Consider the following 20456-nt stretch of genomic DNA (forward strand, 5'->3'; position numbering starts at 1 on the left):
TCTTCTCTACACTACGGAGATGGCATATGGTGTTGTACCTTTCAATCACTTATATTCTGTAACCCAATCTATTTTAACCAACAGTATCTCACATTTATTTATTTAATTTGACCTCCTAATGTGACCCCTGATTTTTTGACATGTCACTTGACCTTTGCTTCCTTCATCCTTCCCCTCCTGCAAGCCTCGACTCCAAGTGCAAGAAGAAGAAGGATGATGGCCTTGTCAGCCTCAAGACTGAGAAATGTACACATTTCTATAAAACAGTTATGACTCAAGAGTGTCTGTCCCTGTGTTGTACATGGTCTCTTTGAACTCATAATACCATAGGCCACAAAATGTGTTTCCTGTAGCCAGATTTATTTAGCAAATTACCTTTATTTATCATAACTCAGTCATTCCACATTAAGCAAGAAACCAAGGTTGTGGTCATTTCCATTTAAATTCCATTAGTTCAAGAAGTAAACTAAAATTCTAATTTTTCTTTTTGCCTCTAATAAGAAAAAATATTGACATTTCAGTTTAATTCCTGAATTGACTGAATCAAAACTGATTTGACGGCAATCCTGGAAGCTATTGCTTAAAGTGAAGGAAAATAAGGGTTGGATCTTTTGCAGGTGCAGCTGGTTTTGCAGGTGCAGTTTCTTTTATCATCTCGACAGGCCCAAACACTTGGGCCATCATATCCCTTTTGGCCTGGGGATGGAGCAGTGGTATGGCCTCTGCAGGTGCAGTCTCCTTTATCATCTCTACAGGCCCAGACACTTGGGCCATCATATCCCTTTTGGCCTGGGGATGGAGCAGTGGTATGGCCTCTGCAGGTGCAGTCTCCTTTATCATCTCTACAGGCCCAGACACTTGGGCCATCATATCCCTTTAGGCCTGGGGATGGAGCAGTGGTATGGCCTCTGCAGGTGCAGTCTCCTTTATCATCTCTACAGGCCCAGACACTTGGGCCATCATATCCCTTTGGGCCTGGGGATGGAGCAGTGGTACTGCCAGTACCTTACATCCTTCTGGAGCACAGAACATCAGTGTGATGAGTAATAGAGACCAGTGTTGGGTATGTTAGTATCATTTAGATTACACATGAGACTGGGGCTGATAATCATTTAATTAAACAATCACTTACACATCTTGGAAGGTTTTGGAGGTGAGACTCAGAACACCCAGATTTAGGGTTATCAATGTTTTGCGAAACATAACATACACATTATAAGCACCAATTATTTATTTATTCATTTTGATTAATTGTTCATTGACTGATTGATGGAGGATTTGTCTAACCTTTTTATTGGAAAATACATCACTTTCTTCTTAAGGCTTTTCCCTTCTTCCTTCAGACTCATCCCTTCCTCCATCCTGGCTGCCTTCTTTACCAGAGCTGCCTCCTTCTCTTTCCTTGTCTTCTGCCACTCCAGAACTCCTCCTGCTCTCTCCTCATCTCCTCCCTCTCATTTCACCTCCTCCCTGTTGTCATTGATTATCTCTGCCTTCAGAGAAAGATGCTGTTTTTCCCTTTCCAGTATTTTCATTTCTCCATTGATCTGTTTCATCCCTTCCTCCTTCATCCTGCCTGCCTCCTCCATCATGGCTGCCTCCTTTGTAATGGCTTCCTCCTTCTCTTTACCTGTCTTATCTCTGTGAACCCAGAACTCCTCCTGCTCTCTTCTCATCTCCTCCCTGTCCCATTTCACCTCCTCCCTGTCTTCATTCACTATCTGTGTCTTCAGATAAAGATAGTGTTTTACACTTTCCAGTATTTTCCTCTGTTGATCTGTTTCTGGAGTTCTTCTGTCTCTCCTTTCTGAGCTCCTCCACTTGTTGAACTAATTCCATATTTAGCTATTGATTCATCTAGACCAACACAATCGTAACACAAATACCTTTCCGCATTAGAATGATGCATTCTAAGACCATGTAACAATAATATGATAGCAACAGTCTCCAAGTATTTCAACTCCAAAATAATGATCATATTCTATCTCACATAGCATTCTAAGGGTGTGTAAATCTTGTGTGAATTATTGAAGAAAATACAACCACAAATGCAAATCCAGTACATTCAACAATATATATTATATATTCCTAAAATTCACACAGACCCACAATGACAGAGGGAGAGAGAAACAGGGCAAAAGAGAACTGGTCTGCTGTTAACCCACTTTGACTATAATCCACAGATTGCCTTCTTTTAGATGATAGATCATTTGTATTTATTTCCTGCCATGCTTTACATAATACTTTCCTACTAGAAAATGTTTACTTATATAACACTACATCCTGCTGTACAACCCCTTTTAAACAATATGAACACAATATGAACAACCAATAATGTGCAAGTAACCAGGGTCCAGATTCTCAAAAATGATTGATCTGCATTTGCTTATTTGAAGGGATTGAATGCATATCAATATAACAAATAGAAAGATAAACCTTTTAAATCTACCCGTTTGTGTTATTTTTATGCTTCAGAACTTTGTTAGATGTTTCCTTGTGCTGAAATTAGCCAACAAAACTTTATGAATGAATGAATGCACTACTTGCAAGGCAATGCCAGCGTGTGCAGACAAACAGACAGCAGTGAATAATTGGCAGACCAGGGGGCCTCCAGCATTTACTTTGACGGAGCCCCTACTGGGGTCAACTTTTTATTTGGGCATAAAGGGAATCCAGAACCCAGCACAGCGCAAGTGCATGCTTCAGTAAACTGAAGTCTTACAATCCTTACAGTATCTTGCTTGTGTAACGTAATGTCTGCAGTCTGTAGATGATGATAAATCCAATCCATTACACCAACTCGTACGACAACCTTTGTAGTCAGTGGTCACCAACAAAGTATCCTAGTGCAAAACTGGCAGCAAGTCAGACCAACACACACACTGTAACAGCAGATCATCATTCTGCTCAAACACAGACCCACACAATACCAGAACCAAAGACACTATCAACATGCCAGAGGTAGGCAGATGTGTTACTACCATACAGCATCTAGGCCTGTGTGTGACTAACACTACAGACACAGACCACCCAATAATTTAAATGTGTCGGCTGTTTCCTTTGGCTGATTTTATTTTTTTTTTTTTTTTTTTGGGGGGGGTCTTGCCTTTAAGTAGTAGCTAGGCTAATGTTTCAGTCGTCAAATTAGCCTAATGCAAAATAAATCTAAAAAATTGTACCACAGAGGTTTGGTTTGACTCTCAGAGCCTGAAATGACAAGCACACAGCGAGTCAGAAAATATGCAAATCAGGGGATATCTCCGACATATTTGACAGGTGTAACGTCCGTTTTTGCCAACCATAACCAATGGCAATACTCAGGAACACGTTATCAATTTTCTGTCGTTACATTTCCATGCAGTTTAAACTATAATAAATTAATTTGAAACGTGCTTGCTTAACCAAGGGACTCCCTTGAAGGAAGAGAGAGCATCATACATCTTACCAGTACAAAAACTGTCCAACCTTTGCCTGGATTTTGCGGGTACGTCACTTGCGTCTTTTGTGGGTCATTCATTAAAGCCCCCCTACTTCATGTAAACGGAAACTATGACGACATATTCATTCATTCAATATAAGGTTGGTGATACACAGAAATGTTGACTCTATGGCAGTATAATAGGCTACTGTGTGTAATTTTCTCTGTCATGTAGTCATGAAGTTCCGGCTTACCTGTTGTAGTAGGGTGGGCTTTCATTAAAAAAGCCACTGCGACGTTGGGAGTGAGGCAGGCAAACCAGAAGGTTATGAAATGGTATAGTCCACTTTAGGGGTTTCTGAAATGGTATTACAAGATTCTTCCTGGCATGATTATGATAAATATATTGTAATATTTACAATATATAAATGTTTTGACCCCCCCCCCCCGACCTGTTTTTACCTCTTTGGGGGGGGGGGGGGGGGGGGTTAATTAGCAGGGTCAAACCATAGGGTCAAACCACCCTAATCCCCCCACGTAATTCGAACCCTGGTCGTATGTCGTAACGAACCATTTCTCAAAAGCGAACGTTTTGAGCATGTGTACTCTTAAATTCTGACGGGGGGGGGGGCAAAATTATGACAACAAAAACTAGGAACTGGGAGAGAACGAGTAGCCTGTACAGTTTGAACTGGCAAGACGATGGCACGATGAACTTGATCTAGTTAACCTCGACATTGAGTTGTCATAACTATATCAGCATTGTGTAAATGCCAGTTGTGCTCAAAACACTTGAGTTCCTAGACCAGTGATCACAGACAAGGGGAGGTTCACAGACCTCTGATCGTATAGGAGCCTTTAGCTGTCATGAAGGAACAGTTAGAAAATAACACCCTTGGAAAAGACCCCCAGTAGTGTGATCAGGGCCATAGACTGTAAAAAGATCAGGGCACAAACCATGAACGTTCATTGTACAAAAAGTGGAGGTATGCAGCCTTAAGGTGCCAGCACACGGCCCTCAGTGGCGATGAAGGTCTCATAGACTTTCAATTGGAGTAGGGCGAATTATGGGTGGTGGAGTCTGCCAAATACACGGAGATGCTAGCTACTTATATGGATAACCAAGCTAGTGAACGCTCACCTAACGTGGTTGCTATGGGCACTGGAAAACAAATGCCTATTCAAACATTGAAAATGCAGTTTGCGTTTTTCCTTGTTGGTACTTCAACTTTTACTTGAGTACATTTTAGGATGAGTATCAGTACTTTAACTTGGGTATAGATTTTCAGTACCCACCCCTGCTCTTTTTCTGCTTTAAGTGGCATTATAGTAAATCGGTATACATAAGGAATAAGGCACAAGCGGGTTTGGTATATGCAAACCCGCAAATACAAAATGAATATACCAACAGGTATTCCTGCTTTCAGCTGCCCCCTTTAAAATAGTGATTTTATTTTGCCACTTACACTACGGTATTAAGCCTGTTGATGTAACCTCTGCCAGTGATAAGTATACTTACACTTTTTTCAACCGGACTAGGCCTACAGCATTGGGTGTTTAACGTTTTTCCATGCTTTTCAAATCTGCGTGCCCACAGTGACAATTTGCTAAATAATTACACCCTGATCACATCAACTTGAAATCGTTGTTTATTATTATTTTGCACGAAATAGCTTTACACTTTGGCACATGAAACATCAGCACCGTTGTGCGATTTCAAATGAGAAGATGGCAATTACCGGACAAAAAATAAAAAAGTATTTTTCAGAGTTACTGACAATTTCCGGGGGGAAAATCCAATCCAATAAATACAAAAAAGAAACCATGTATCTTAAATCGAATTAAAGATTAAGTCTGCGATTTTGTTCCACTGTTAGGAGTGGCGCCGTCGATTCACCGATAAATCGTGTCATCCACACTTTGAACAGCACGCTGCTACTGTTCACAACTGGGGTCCCAACGTTAGAAGTATTTGGAATGTCAGTGTTCGGTCTTAAACAGGTATATGCCTCAAAAATAAATTAGTTGCATGATCAAATAATTTAACAAGCAGACAATTTAATAAATTGAGCAATTTGCTGATCAAACCCTGGATTGGTTTCATACATGCCTGTTTATGGATGGTGTGGTGCAATTTGCTCAATAGTACATTATCTACAAAGTTTTAGGCAAAAGAGGTTAAACAAAATTTTCAGAGCACTTCAGATTTAATTGAGTGCAACCGGCAGACTTTTTTTTTTTTTTTACATCCACTAATTTAAAAATAAATTTGTGGGATCACAGGGTTACTTAAAACACAAGCTTATGATTTAAATGTTTTATGCATCTGACAATTTTGTAACAAGGCATCAAATACTGTGTACTTTAATCACAGAGCAGTATTTGCACTTCAACTCAAAGTTTCAATATAACGCATGTTGTATTAACAAATCCAATTTAAATAATATGAAACAGTTCTATACAATCATATCTGTAGTGAAGAATGAGTAGTTGTCTTCCATCTTCAACCAACCCATCATTGAGCAAAGTAACTATGGGGGCTGTGGGTAGCACCTTAGAGAAACGCTGCATTAGGAGCCACGCATACACTCCCGACATTGAGATCACATGCAACGATGACTGGGGTGAGATCCTCCCATGACGGTGTAATTACCCTCTGCATTCAAATTCTATTGCGATATCACAACACCACACCAAATGACCATATTCAGCCGTCAACTCCATTCAGTCCATGGTGAAACGGCATCCTCCCAATCCCTGCCCCCAGTGACCGGTGCAGAACAGTTACTAAACGCATTGACGCGGTCACTCCCCTCGGGGCACTGATCGGACTGCAGAAGGACAAGTTAAAAAACCTTTCGCCCCTCTGCCCGTGCCGCTGTCTTCTAGGTGACATCCGTGGTCCTACATCTCATCCAGACCGTAGTCTTCTTCCGGGAAATCCCCCACGGTGACACTCAGGGGCTTCACAAATGCACCATATTTATTCTCACATTCAAAGTACCTCTTATCTTTTACACTGAGGAAAGAAAGAATGAGACATTAAGTAAATCTGACATTTCTAAACATGTTTTTGCTGTGTCATTATGGGGTATAGTGTGGACCCACTTAAAAATAATACATTCTAATTTCAGCCTACAGCAATAATTTAGCAGAGAGAGGGGTCTGAATCCTTCCCAAAAGCACCAGCCGATGATGATAAACAGTAACAGTTGCTCATACCTGCCATCATGTTTTCCAAGAGGCTCATCATACTTCACTCCCACCCAATGACCTGGCTTGAAATCTACTGTACCTGCAAGACAGAAGAAAACAAAAACACATTGGTTGTAGTATGTAGCCCATGCCAGTTTGGTCTTGTTAGAACACAATCCATCAAAGGTAGAAAACAAAACTACTAAAATCTCTAACATCATATCCTGTTCAACATCTTGGCCTCAAAAGGCAATGTAATCTCTCATCACTACCTGACACAGCCACAAAAGGACTGGCCTCCCCAAAAGAACTTGGCTCTTCTGTGGTAGGTATGCACAGATCCATCGGCTGATGTTTAAAATAGGCTAGCCGCTTTCGATAACGACTACCATGTCTAGTGGCCGATCAGGAAAGAAAAACAAACAAACACGTGAGCCAAAATTCTATTCTGATAATGGGACATTGCCAATGTTGATGAGAACAACCTCACAATGTTAAAAACAGTGCTTGAAAATATTTGAACTGGTGCATTTGAAGTCTGTCACTGGACAATAGTGCATTGCTGGGCCGATCAACACCAATTCAATGGGTTACGACCTCTGGAGCTTTCCTAGTCAATGTGACTGAATGCTGTACTGCTTGCTTTATGGGATTTTTGGCTGGGTATCTGTATAAGCAATTCCTAACAACGGCTAATGTAAAAGGGATTTATAAAATAAACATGACTGTATACTTGCCGACACAATCCTGTAATCATAAATAAGCATAAATTCTAGCCTCACTCACCAACATACATCACAGTGCCAATCTTGATGGGTAGCCCAACAACATTCACTTGGCAACGGTTGCCAACGGCAATTGCAGCAGCAGCAGCCTTCTCTTCAGCTTCCCGGGCAGCAAGCTCCGCCTCCTTCTTTGCAGTCTCTTCTTCATTGAAACGACCAACGCGCTGTTTTTTCATGAAAGACCTTACAGAATCTGACAGAAAAAAAAAGAAAAAGATAAACCTATATGAAATCCCTATACTGCAATGGTTACTGTGACATTGATATCATTGTCACGTGATGAAAAAAAATGCTTGTAATGCATGTAAATCTAAACAAAATCTGGCCATCTCATTTGGTTTTCTTGATTAATGCACCAAGAACAATAACTGCTACGTTAGGCTACTGTATAAAACAGATCAGCCCCTCTCATCTAAACAGCTACATGATGTGCAGGCATTTAACCCACTGAATCACACCTAAGCTGGTCGTGGAATTGTCCTTTGATGTTTAGGTGGAAATGTGGTTAGAATGGGGTTCAGGTGGGTGTAAACATTAGATTTCTAGGAAGATGTAAGCCACAACCAAATACTTCATAAAATATTGCCTTTACATTTTCCCCAAAATTCAACCAAATGTATGAGGTAGGCTACTTGAATAGGCAATGACATAAGGTAGTTATGGTGGCTAGAAATGTTATATACAAACATTACATCAGGGTACATCTGTAATTCATGCAGAGCACAGTTGTTTGCTAATTCCACTATGAGAATATGCTTTCGTGGAAACTTAGCTTAGATCAGCAGAAACATTAAATAATGACAAGTTACCATGCTACAAGCAAAGTGTTAGCAGGTGGATTCATGCAACAGAGCTAGGGCAGCCATGGCTAGCATTTTCATTTTATGGGGTTTTGTAGTGAGACTGGGGTGTGGGATGCAAGGAGAGATATACCAATTTCCTCACATCCATTGCACAACCGGATGGGTAGCCAACATTTTTAAGGCAGTGGTTGTTAAACTAGCACAGAGTAAACACACGATTCACCACATGAATGCCAACTCTCCAATTGAAAAGAATGCACGTGAAGAGCTCAGATCAAGTCAATGGCCAATAAAGTTACTGGTAAACAAATGCGTGATAGTAACGCGATCGTGTCAGCTCCTGCTGAAGTCAAGCACTTACCGCATGGCGCTGAGGCTCAAAACTAAAAATTGCATTAATGGCGACCAAACAATTAACGGTGTTATGCATTTTAAATTAATCACACATCAATCGCTCGCAACGGGTTACTTTAACAGCCCTAAAAAAGACATATGTTGTCTTTGTACTATTTTCATATGTTGCTCCAAAACATGTATATATTGTTCAGCACTGATGGTGCCTTCACAGATATGTAAGTCCCCATCCCATGTGCACTAATGTACCCCCATACCATCACGGATGCTGGCTTCTTAATTGAACGCTGAATACAAGCCGGATGGTCCCTCCTCTTTAGTCCGGAGGACGCGGTGTCCATGATTCCCAAAAATAATTTCCAATTTTGATTAGTCAGACCACAGGACAGTTTTCCACTTTGCCTCAGTCCATCTTAAAATGAGCTTGGGCCCAGAGAAGGCACAGCGGGTGCCTTCTTTGCATAGTAGAGTTTTAACTTGCATTTGTGGATGCGGCGATGTGCTGTGTTCACAGACAATGGTTTTCGGAAGTGTTCCTGAGCCCATGCAGTGAAGTCCACTACAGAATCGTGTCTGTTTTTAATGCGGCGCTGCCTGAGGGCCGAAGATCATTTCGGCCTTGTCCCTTGTGTACAGAGATTTTACCTGATTTTCCGGATGTTTTAATGATATTATGTATCATAGATGATGGGATCCCTAAACTCATTGCAATTTTACAGGGAGATACGTTATTCTTACATTGTTGCACTAATTGCACAAGTAGTCTTTCACAGAGTGGTGAACCCTACCCATCCTCTTTAACATTTATAGCACTTTTTTTTTTATCTTTGTACTATTGAATATAGGGTTTAAATTATTTGCACATCATTGCATTCTGTTTTTATTTACATTTTATTCAGCATCAGAACTTTTTTGGAAATGGGGTTATAAAATAGCACAAATAAAGAATTGATACAATGTAGACTGAAGAGTTCAGATGTGACTAATGAATGAGTGTAAGCTCAAAGTACCTGTCCTCTTCTCATAGACCTCATCAGGAATCTCAAATTTCTCCACTTTCGACAGATCACTGAACTCTCCGATTTGTGCTCCACTGCGATCGATGATCTACAGACACACAATTTACAATCGCCATGATAATTAAGATCATCATAATGCCTCACAAAATAAAAGCATGTAGAATGACAAAAAGTTGTTGATTGGGTGCCAACAATGTTCTTTATGTGGATCTGTTGTTGTTGCATGCTTTGACAACATTTTTTACATTTACTTAAGTGGTTTAATAAACAGTGAAATAAAATAAATAACATACTACCCGCTACATCTGGTTAGGCACTGTGGCTTGCCTGGTTGTTATCTAACCATCATATAAATAAGGGGTATTTAAATTATGACACGTTGGCATAGAGTTTGCCATCTGTAACTACAGAAACTGATTATTGATGTGTTTCATTTTGGTGGGGGCTTGTTTACATCCATCAGCTACTTATTTTGTGGCCCGCAGTCTCAGAGTACCAGTAGCTAATGTATGGCACAGACAGGCGCGGGTGACAACTTTATCAGCCAGACAGTGTCTATCAGTGAATTGCTGAGACCTATAAAATAGGATTGACTGTGTAGTCAACATCTAATGAGGAAGTGTGACTTGCAATATATTCAGTTCATGATTGGTCATGTGACACGCCCATGTGCTTTGACAGGCAAAGACCCACATTTTTATCAAGTGAGCAGTGTTTCTTTGGGCAGGGGTACATACGTGAATTTTGCAGTCATCATCCACAGGGTAGGAACCCAGCAGGGCCTCATTATCGTCCAGTTTCTGTATGAACTTATCAGTGGGGCTGAAAAGCTGCAGTTCCATGCAGGAGGCTGGGGTACCCACAACCATCTCTAATTTACCCTGGAGAAATAAAATAAAAAACATTCCATGAAACTGCATCACATGACCACAGCCTGTGCTGCGTCAGCAAACAGATGAGCGAGGACGTTACAGACTAGCACGCAGAATAACTGACCAACATAACTTACCTTGAAATCGGCTATGGTGATTCCCCTGTTGTACCGTTTATTCACCTCGAACGAGCTGATGGTACTTGTCAGCCGCACCGAGACTGTTGGGTTGGTTATCACTGTGATGCCGCTGTCCATCTTCAAGTTTCGTTTCGCCTGTATTCTGTATGAAGTACTAGTGTAACTTAATTCAGGCAGCAACGACCAAAGTACACAAAACACAAACAACAGAGTTGGGTTAGTAGCCGGTATACTCAGTTTGATACCGAATTTATAATAAAAGTATACAAGGAATAGCTGCAACATGACAAAGCTAAATGTAACATAGCTAGCTAACGGTTGCTAGGCTGGCTAACGTTATGTTAACGCTTAGCTAGCTACCCTACAGACAGTAGTCAAGTGCAGAAAGCTAGCTAGCGTCACAAAGCTTCACATTTAGTCGCTTACATAATTACCTGTCCTTCTGCGCTGTCTCACAGTGACCTCTGTAAACAAAAAATAATTAATATGATGTTTTCTGATAACAGATCAACCCAAGGACCATGTGCTGTAATCTCAGCGAAATGATGGGATTGGAAGAAGGATGCGGTAGTCTGGTCGAGTGGCGATTGTTTGGTTCCTGTGCAAATCAACGACGCCACAGACCAAGTAACGCCCTTTTCGAGTGTCTAGTTCTGGAACCTTCTACCCGCCCTTAACATCGGGCGGGTAATAAAGTTGACCAATCATATCACATTTCTAAACTCTCGAAACTACTGAGATGTGCTCGTAACAGGAAGAGGAAGACCGCAACGTCTTGATGGAAGTGGACTTTAAAGATTAGTAGCCAATCATCAATGTGGCGATCAGTAGACGTTTTACACGACAGTGCCACGCCCAAAGAACGAAATACCAAAACCGTCCACAACGTGGCGCTATAATCCACATTTCTGATACAACAATTGTTTCAAACCTTATAAGAGATCAACGTTTTCTGTAAGACGCCAACGTTAAATTGCCAATGTATATTACTGGCTCAGTGGAATATTTACTTAAATTGTATTAATCTGTTAATTCAGTTAATTTATACTTGTTATTTTACTTTATTTTCATTTTGTTTCTACTCTAACATATTTGTTTACATTAACTCATCTACTACTTATGAATAGAAAAATAAGGCATCAAACATACCCCAAAAAAATAAATGTGCATTAATTTCACAGTCCTGCATGAGCACTTTGGATTTGTGTTGGAGTTCTAGAGCAGGTATGGGCAGAAAAGGGACGATCAAAGAAAAGTGTATATAGTACAGCCAAAAACTAACAACCCCCCACCCGTACTCCATTCCTGTTTGGAGTTGAGGTGGAGGTGTTCAGCCTTGCCTCACCACACTTCGTCTGTCTGCCCATCCAGATGTAGGCGTACGTGCAGCTGTTCACATTTCATAAAATAAAAAGACGTTCCACACAAGCCTGTTGGCTTGGAAGAGGGTCATGACACACTTATGCAGACTGGGTGTATATTCAACATCAACCCCACCAATCCAGATAAGCAATGACTAATACCCCCCCCGGTTTTACCGGGCATCAGTCATCCGAGTCGGTTCATCACAATTTAAGTTCCCTTATTTATATGTAAAACTTGATCACCACGAGTTTTTAACTGAGTGGTTATCACCACTGACGAACAACTACAATTTTTGGTTTTATAAAATAATATTGTGGTTCAGTGTTTATTGTTCTAATTTTACGAGTTTTTCCACTTCTCTGAAAAATAATAATTTAATGATAAACTATATCTATATTGTCTTTTTCTAAATGGCCAATTAACTTCAATGAACCATGAAGATTAATTAAGTTTTAATCCCATAATGGCATTCATGATACTCCAATGTATTTTTTTTTCATTTTGTTTTACGTCATTTATCTTATTCAGGAATAGATAATTGAATGCCTGTGAAGTTTAGTCACTTATCTCCTCATTTTTAAATATGTAGAAAAATAGCTGAGCAATTTGAATTGCATCCTGCCTGTTTAGTTATTTTTTTTACCCTCAAAGTTCGTTTCTTAGTGCATGTTTCAACAACTGTCACGAATACTTTAACAAGTACTAAAAAGAGCTGCGTCTGGATTATCTCCTTTATTCACAATAGACCAACACCAACTTCAATATAAGCTTCCCTTGAAATCATTCTGTGTTTTCTCTTATAAATACGTTTTTTTTTTCTTACATGCAACCTATGATCACTGCATTCGAGTGCGGCTAATATAGTTCAGGCCGGTATCTACCACTGACCACACCGAAGTAATCTTCATTTTCTTTCCGATGTTTTTCATTCGCCTGACGCGGAATAGAAGTTTTTCAAAGACATTCACGTCCAGGTCTTTGTGTTTCTCCGGGTGACAAAGAGTCGTAGTTGCAGTGACAGAGTAGTTACGTAAAGTTAGTCAATGACTGCCGATAAAGACAAGCATGATAGGTAGCTAGAGAAATGAGAAATGTTTTGTTATTGGATCATATCTATTATTGTGTAAGCAGCTCAATGTCATTAATCTCCAGACAACATCTAAACTATGGTGATCATTTTTGTGTGTAAACGTAAGGTCTTTGAGAAGAACACATGGAAGGTGAGGTGATGGAAAAAGAGAAACAGCAGATATTGTCAACAATAATACATTTGGAAATGTCATTTCAATCATGCTCAAACGTTATAAGCTACATCCGTGGAAGGGTCTATAGGCTTTATGAGGACGTATTTTATTTAAGAACCGATTTAATTCCCTGCTCTTCATGACACATTAAGTCTTAAAAGTCATACAATCTCATTGTGATCTCCTTTCTGCAACAATGTGTCAATAAAAGAGACAGGGGGAAATGCATTTGGCACAAAAGGTATAGCATATATCCGAAATAGACAGTCACTTGTATTTCTCTGTTGTGATTCATTTTCAATGTTTATCTTGGGACCGTTTTTCATTGATTCAACTGATCAAAGAACAGAAGTTGTTCTCTTATAAGCAAGCTTGTCATAAATTATATAATGTTTTGTCAAGAGATCATTATACTTACATACTTTCGAAATTATTATAATATTCAGTTTTGACTCGGTAAACTAAGAAATGCATAGATTTCAATAATTGAACTCTGACTTTTCTCTGTGGGGGGCGGGTGCTGCGACTCATGCCTTCAGTATTTCTCTTGTCCTATACTCTAGATTAAGGGTAAGAGCATTGTTTAGCCATGTTAGTAATCAAATTATCAATACTGGTCGATGATGTGGAACCAGATTTGTGAACACTGGGAGGTAAGGACATTTTTGACAGGTTGCATATATCGGCCACAGAAATAACACAAAATAGTGGGACAACACCGTCCTGGTCGGGCCAAAACCCTTATGGTTTTCTTCCTATCATAGGCTCATTGATAGCTAGGACACCAGGTGAGAGCGATTAACTAGCAGGTAGAAGCAAAAACCAGAAGTGGTTCAGTCACAATACAGGATTGAATTTGCCCAAGCTTTCTTGATCCCGAGTCAGCATACAGCCTGAATGTTCACTGACATAATTAATGCTATATGTTTCCTAGGGCTAACTGGTGAACTCATACTACCATGAAATAAAAACTAGTCAACAGGCAGGGGTTTAAATCTTCGAAACGAAGTTTAAGGATATTAGGGGCGTGACGCTTGTAGCTGTGGCAGATAGACACTCGTCGACCGAGAATGGGAGAGAGAGCGCGCAGGGGAGGGAGGAGGAACTAAAAGAAAAAAGTTAAAACTAAAAATGGCTTCCTTGTCTTTGGAGTCTGCAGAACAATCAGAGAATAGTACAGAAGCGTCTACCGAAGAGGCCGCTCCAGTAAAAGAAGAGACTGATCCGGATGAAGTTTCGGAACAGTTGCTAAAAACTTTCCAGAACTCGGCACTCAGCTTTTCGACCGATCAAGTAGCATGTCTCTGCGAAGCCCTTCTACAGGCGGGCAATGTGGATCGCCTGTGGAGATTCCTATCCACAATCCCTCCTTCGGCCGAGCTGCTACGTGGCAACGAGACCCTGCTCAAGGCCCAGGCACTGGTCGCTTTCCACCGGGAAGAATTCAAGGAGCTGTACACAATATTGGAAAGCCACGACTTCCACCCGAGCAACCATGGGTTCCTGCAGGACCTCTACTTGCAGGCGCGCTACAAGGAGGCGGAGAGGTCTCGAGGTCGTAGCCTGGGTGCCGTAGACAAGTATCGGCTTCGGAAAAAGTTTCCTCTGCCAAAAACAATCTGGGATGGCGAGGAGACTGTATATTGCTTCAAGGAGAAGTCTCGCAATGCACTGAAAGAGTGTTACAAAAGAAACAGGTACCCCACTCCAGACGAAAAGAAAAACTTGGCTAAAGTGACTGGACTCTCCCTCACGCAAGTCAGCAATTGGTTCAAGAACCGACGGCAGAGAGACCGAACCCCGTCCGGTACCAACAGCAAAAGGTAGAATACACATTAATAAACACATCTATGTTTCATACAAGATTTCAAGTAAAACAATGTCAATGTAAAGACACTTTTTTTGTAGGCCTGTGATTTGCAGAGGTTATTGTTAGAGGCAGAGAGGTTATAAAAAAAAAAAGTGTCTGTTGACACACAATTACAGACACAGTACTAAGATTGTTGATTAATTGTCAAATGTTGATAATTTGTGAAACAATATTAAGCTAACTACAGTTCCTCTAAAATATTAAAACCAGCTGTTGCATAAGTCTGGATCTGTCAGCTATACATCTATATAATATAATCGTACTCTACAATTTACATGTTTTATGTAATCGATATTCCATGTAATTTCTGTAACATGGGCTCGACTGGTTTCTCAAGTTTTCTCAACTATATGATCAACCTATTTCAATCAAATCCTGCAAATCCCTGCGGTTTAAGGAATGTGTGGTGTCTTTGACAGTGTAAAACGTCACGCTGGTCCTAGAGAGCACGACTGGTCGCCAGAGCATGTTGGCTTTGTTGTGAAATGTGAGATCGGAGCGCCCGCTGGGGCTCAAGTTTCTTTATTCTTCAGGGTTTGTGGTAGGTTTAAAAGTACAAAGCATACCCTTTTTTTGTGAACATAATATGTATTGTATTAACTTGATTGGTCGAGTAGGCTACTGTGGATATCACAATGAGTCAATGTATACGTCTTAATTGTTTTACACCGCTGAAGATGTATTCCATGGACCCTTTTGGCTAAACCTTGAATAGGTTGTTGAACATCTTGTAGATAATCTGGCCGCGGGACCCCAGTATGAAAAGCATTTGTCTGAACCATCAGTTTAAAAGAAAATTATCACTGTTATACCCCTCTCGTGCACAGAACAGAATCCCACTAATTTAACATACCTACATTTTATACCAGTTTTCATAATTCTGAAAAGGGTAGGGAAGATTTTTTTTGGGTTTGTTTTTAAAGCCACCAAGAGAGCTATTCACAATGAAGTGTGTACTGTGGCGCGAACGCACCCCTCTCCTCTATCAGTGTCAGGCCAAAGCCTGAGGGAGAACCAGCTGACCCGGAGTTGCCAAATGGGTCCCAGTCTTTTAAACTTTAGGAGGACATGAAGTCCTGGTCCACACCTGCGGAGTACCTGGTTTGGGGGGCCCGTTGCTGTCCCTGTCCTTGCCCATCTGGTCATACTTCTGACCTAGTCTAAATTGAAATAGACTCTGGATTTAGCCCACATGCATTTATAAATTATTCCAATTGGACTCTTAATATCTCACCCGGCACAGCCAGAAGAGGACTGGTCACCCCTCTGAGCCTGGGTCCTCTCTAGGTTTCTTCCTAAAATTCGGCCTTCTTAGGGAGTTTTTCCTAGTCACTGAAATTCAACACTACTGTTGTTTGCTCCTTGGGGTTTAAGGCCAGGTGTTTCTGTAAAAGCACTTTGTGACATTTGCTGTTGTAAAAAGGGCTTTATAAATACATTTGATTGATTGATAGAGGCTGGGCATACCTCCCCATAATCAGGCCTCGTCTGAGTGGCTCTGGTTAGCTGAGGGTGAAAGAAGTCTAAAGACTGGGATGCTGTTCTCCACACGCAGGTTTTTTAAAAGTTTTGCTTTAGTTTCTTTTGCTTTTAGTTAATAAATGCCCTCCAGGGCCAAGAACACCCACTGTCTCTATTCCTTGTGTCTCGCCCTGCTACAGTCCACACATTCCTTTGATGCCTTGTCTCTGGACATTTCCCCCCACTGTGTACTACCTTTTTCCTCTCTCTGCTCCCCCCTTCTGTGTTTTCTCAGTGAATCAGATGGCAACCACAGCACGGACGATGATGCAGACGACATCTCCGACAAACCTGAGGACACGGCGGAATCCACAACCTCAATCATCTCGCTCTCTAGCGCCCCCTGCAGCACCGGAGGTCAGATCTTCCTGAACGGGGCCGGTGGGTTCCTCACTGCCTCCCACCCCCTGCTGCTCAACGGGGGCTCGCTGATCTCCGGGGCAGGGGGCGGGGTCATCATAAACGGGCTGACCCTTAGCGACGGCCACACCGTCACCCTCAGCCCCGTATCGGCCAACTCGCCGCTGATCCTCAACGGAGCGCATGTGATCTCGAAGATCAGCGGGGTTGGCCAGGACATGGACCTGGAGGGCCAGGGGGCTACGGCCATGGAGTCCGGCTCTGCCGTCTCCCCCCCCCTGCCGGAGGGCCGCAAGGCGGAACACATTCGTGTGACCCACCCCTCAACCGTCCCCACCCTGGACTTCATCAACGTCCCAGAGGGGATGGTTCTCAATGCGGAGGATGTCCAGGCGGTCTCTCCGTCTTCTTCCTCGTCGTCGCCGTCGACGTTCTCCCCCGCCTCCCTACCCTCCCTGGTCCTGACTCAGAGCAGCAGCCTCCCGGACAGCCTCCCGGCGTCCATGTCCACTCCAGGTGTGGTTCTGTCCAACCCAGTAGTGAGCCTCAGCGGGCAGCACGGGGAGTACGTGGTGTTTGCCACGGCCGGCTCCCAGCTTAACCCCTCCAGCTCCATCTGCCAGGTGGTGTCCTCCTCCAGCTACTCCGCCCCACAGGTGTTCTCCCTGCCCCAGGTGGTGCCCTCCATCCAGGGTATCCCTGTGTCCCAACTGGTCCAACACTCCCCCGGGGGCCAGGTCTCCCAGTGTCCCCAGTTAGTCCCTGTGTCGTCCCTCACCTCCTCCCTCCCCCAGGGAACCCTGTCCCAGTTCCAGGGCCATCAGACGGTGAACGTTGGCCCCCGCCTGGCCCAGCCCCTCCACCAACAGACTGGCTCCTCCACCCTGGGAGAGGGAACCACCATCCTCTCCATGTCTCAGTTCTCCAGTGAGCATCTTCCCCAGGGCCTGACACTACAGCTGTGTGACCAAACCTCAGCCACCACCACAACGCTGACCCAGTCCCCACTAGGCCATCCACAGGCCACGCCCATCTCCTCCCCCACCCAAGTGGTTCCCATCTCCCATTCGAAAGAATCCGCCCCGACCCAGCTGGTCCCCCTCTCCCTGCCCCAGCTGGTGCCGGTATCATCCGCAGGCCAACTTTCCTTCCCCCAAGTTGTCCCGGCCGCCCCCTCTCTGTCTGCAGGGGCCTTCCAGATCCTAACCTCAGCCCCTGGAGGTGGGATGACCCAAGGGCCCTTCAGGACGAACCAGCTGGGGCCTCAACAGACGGTTGCCGCCTCGCCCAGCATGCCTCCAGGGGTTCAGCTCCTCAACTCTGGTGTCATTCAGCTCCCCTCCACCTCTCCAGGTTAGTCATTCACTTTGTTGTTTTTGTAAGATGTCTTTTCCAGGAGTGTTTCTATTTTTTATTTCATCATCAGGACGGGGGGTGTACACTAGGGAGACGGGTACCTAGAGGTTCTGAGGAAGGGCATAGGCAATTGGACCCCCGATGCCTGGTGGAATGTGAGGTCCGGAAGCAGGAGTGTAGAACACTGCACCGGACCACAGCGTCAGACACTTAAATGTTAATGTACTGCTCTGCTCCTGCCTGTCCTCTGTGCTGTAGGGAACCTCCTCCTTGGTGGAAGCCCCATCATAAGTTTCCAGCAGGGCAAGCTGATCCTGACCATCCCAGCGGGCATCCAGTTCACCAACCTGCCCATGAAAGCTGTCCCGGAGACGTCCACCCTGCCCGCCAACGGGCTAGGCCCTGTTCTCGCTCTCAACCCCATCATCCACCCCGTCTCCACCGCCGTCCACACCTCCAACAGCCTCCAGACGCCCCCGCTCTGCTTCGTCAACTCGTCTCCTCTCTACTGCACCGCGCCTGAGACGAGCGTCTCTTCTAACCAGCCCCTCGCCGCCGCCGCCACCACCTCCTCCCCACAAACCCTGGAGCCCTCCGCAACCCCCCCCAGTGTCCTCACCCCAGAAAGCATGCTCTCTCTCAGCCCCATGTGCAGCGGGGTGACCGCCAACACCCAGCTCTCCCAGACCACCTGGAGCCCTGTGCCTCTCTCCACATCCGCCAGCCTGACTATGTTTGATGTCCATGGGAAGGGAGATCTACCCGATGGCCCTGCTTTGCTGGGCCTACCTGGAGGCGAGTCCCTACTCCTGGGGAGCCCTTCTCCAGAGCAGGATGTGGCCAGGGGGTCGCCGTTAGGGGACGCAGAGGAGATGGACGGAGATGCCAAAATCCTAACCCAGCTACAGTCCGTTCCCGTGGATGATGAGCTGGGTCTGTAATCCAGTCTTTCCAGCCCGGATGGAACTAAACCGACATTACAACCGACATGTCCACTTGTTGGATAAAGCATGGTGGGATATGTGGATGGTTTAAAACATGGATTGATCTGGAGGATGGCCTTGGTTTATAGGCTGATTCGTCCCCTCCGCTCAGCACTGTAACTTCCTCCTCTGCATACACCCAGAGTCCTTCCTGTTTCAGCAGACCAGCCAAAGACAAAACGAAGGAGCACATCTGGCCCGGATTTCAGCCATGGGATTAAAAAGTCCTTAAATTCCAAGCAAGACGTGGTTCCTTTTCTTTTACAAATAATTCCTGAGGATGTTCTACTGCCTTTATAAACAGACACCCTGTTTCAGCCAAGATTATTTGTACTACAGGGGAATGAATGCTGTGGGTTTTCATTGGCCGAGCAGTACACCAGCATTCAGTTCTGTTGAGTTGGATGAGCCGGTTCTGAATGACTGCTCGCTCTGCTTGTGTGACACTAGATACGTTAGAACTATAACACTGAGATGGATGTCTCAGTCCTCTCTGTGTTACAGCATCAAGCACTCCTTGTCATTTTACTACAGGTGTGAATAATAGCTAAACTCTATCACATCCAAGATCTATAGGAAGAAACTGGGTCACCTGGGAATTTTGTTTTATTACTCTTTTACTCTATGCAATGCATGTTCCTCTGTAAATATGACAAATGTGACAGACATCACACACTTATCACAAGTAAGCCTGTCCTACTGGGACAGAGAAAGCTTTAGTTACACACTATGAAACCTAATGCACGTATGCTACAAACTCTGCTGTGATCACATCGCGGGACAATGAACATCGTGGGACAATGAACATCGTGGGACAATTGGATGGGTCACATTTGTACACTACAGATAGTATATAGAGTTTCTGAATCATGACGCTGGTGTTTTTCAAAGTATGGCTTTGATCTGTAGTCACTGAGGTTGGTGAGTTGGTGCTGTTTCTTAAATGAAGGTGTGCCTGTTCTAACAGAATTTTGCACCATTGATACGAGCAACCTCCGACATCTATTATGAATTTCTTAATAATCTGTGTCCTTTTGTCTTTGAACAGGTGATATGATACTCTTGGTTGTAAAGCTGATGCATAATTTTTATTTTTTAGCATCACTAAAACCTACCATGGCATAATCTCCATTGAGAACTCCCTCCTTGTACTGTAAGTTTTGCACATTTT

General features: G+C 43.3%; 2 protein-coding genes and 1 long non-coding RNA gene across 7 annotated transcripts; 1 reads left to right on the plus strand and 2 right to left on the minus strand.

Annotated features, from left to right (window-relative positions):
• Positions 1–358: 358 nt before the first annotated feature.
• LOC114838823 lies at positions 359–3749 on the minus strand. Its single transcript, XR_003781642.2, has 2 exons — positions 3673–3749; positions 359–1016 (listed from the first exon to the last, which is right to left on the minus strand). It is a non-coding gene; the product is annotated as an uncharacterized LOC114838823 (long non-coding RNA).
• A 1899-nt stretch (positions 3750–5648) lies between these two features.
• On the minus strand, positions 5649–11315 carry tbcb (tubulin folding cofactor B). Of its 5 annotated transcripts, NM_001303691.1 has the most exon segments (8): positions 5664–6437; positions 6641–6679; positions 6682–6713; positions 7400–7591; positions 9566–9662; positions 10312–10455; positions 10584–10749; positions 11021–11234. In NM_001303691.1, coding segments are annotated over 6 exon segments (597 nt in total). In that variant the 5' UTR covers positions 10704–10749; positions 11021–11234; the 3' UTR covers positions 5664–6437; positions 6641–6667.
• Positions 11316–14028: 2713 nt separating this feature from the next.
• Positions 14029–20418, plus strand: six5 (SIX homeobox 5). Its single transcript, XM_010872476.4, has 3 exons — positions 14029–15018; positions 16822–18299; positions 18561–20418. Exons 1-3 carry the CDS (start codon positions 14327–14329, stop codon positions 19241–19243), a joined length of 2853 nt encoding a protein of 950 aa, XP_010870778.1. The 5' UTR covers positions 14029–14326; the 3' UTR covers positions 19244–20418.
• The last annotated feature ends 38 nt before the right edge of the window (positions 20419–20456 follow it).

The sequence above is a fragment of the Esox lucius genome, chromosome 1 (assembly GCF_011004845.1).
Source record: "Esox lucius isolate fEsoLuc1 chromosome 1, fEsoLuc1.pri, whole genome shotgun sequence".
Taxonomy (NCBI): Eukaryota; Metazoa; Chordata; class Actinopteri; order Esociformes; family Esocidae; genus Esox; species Esox lucius.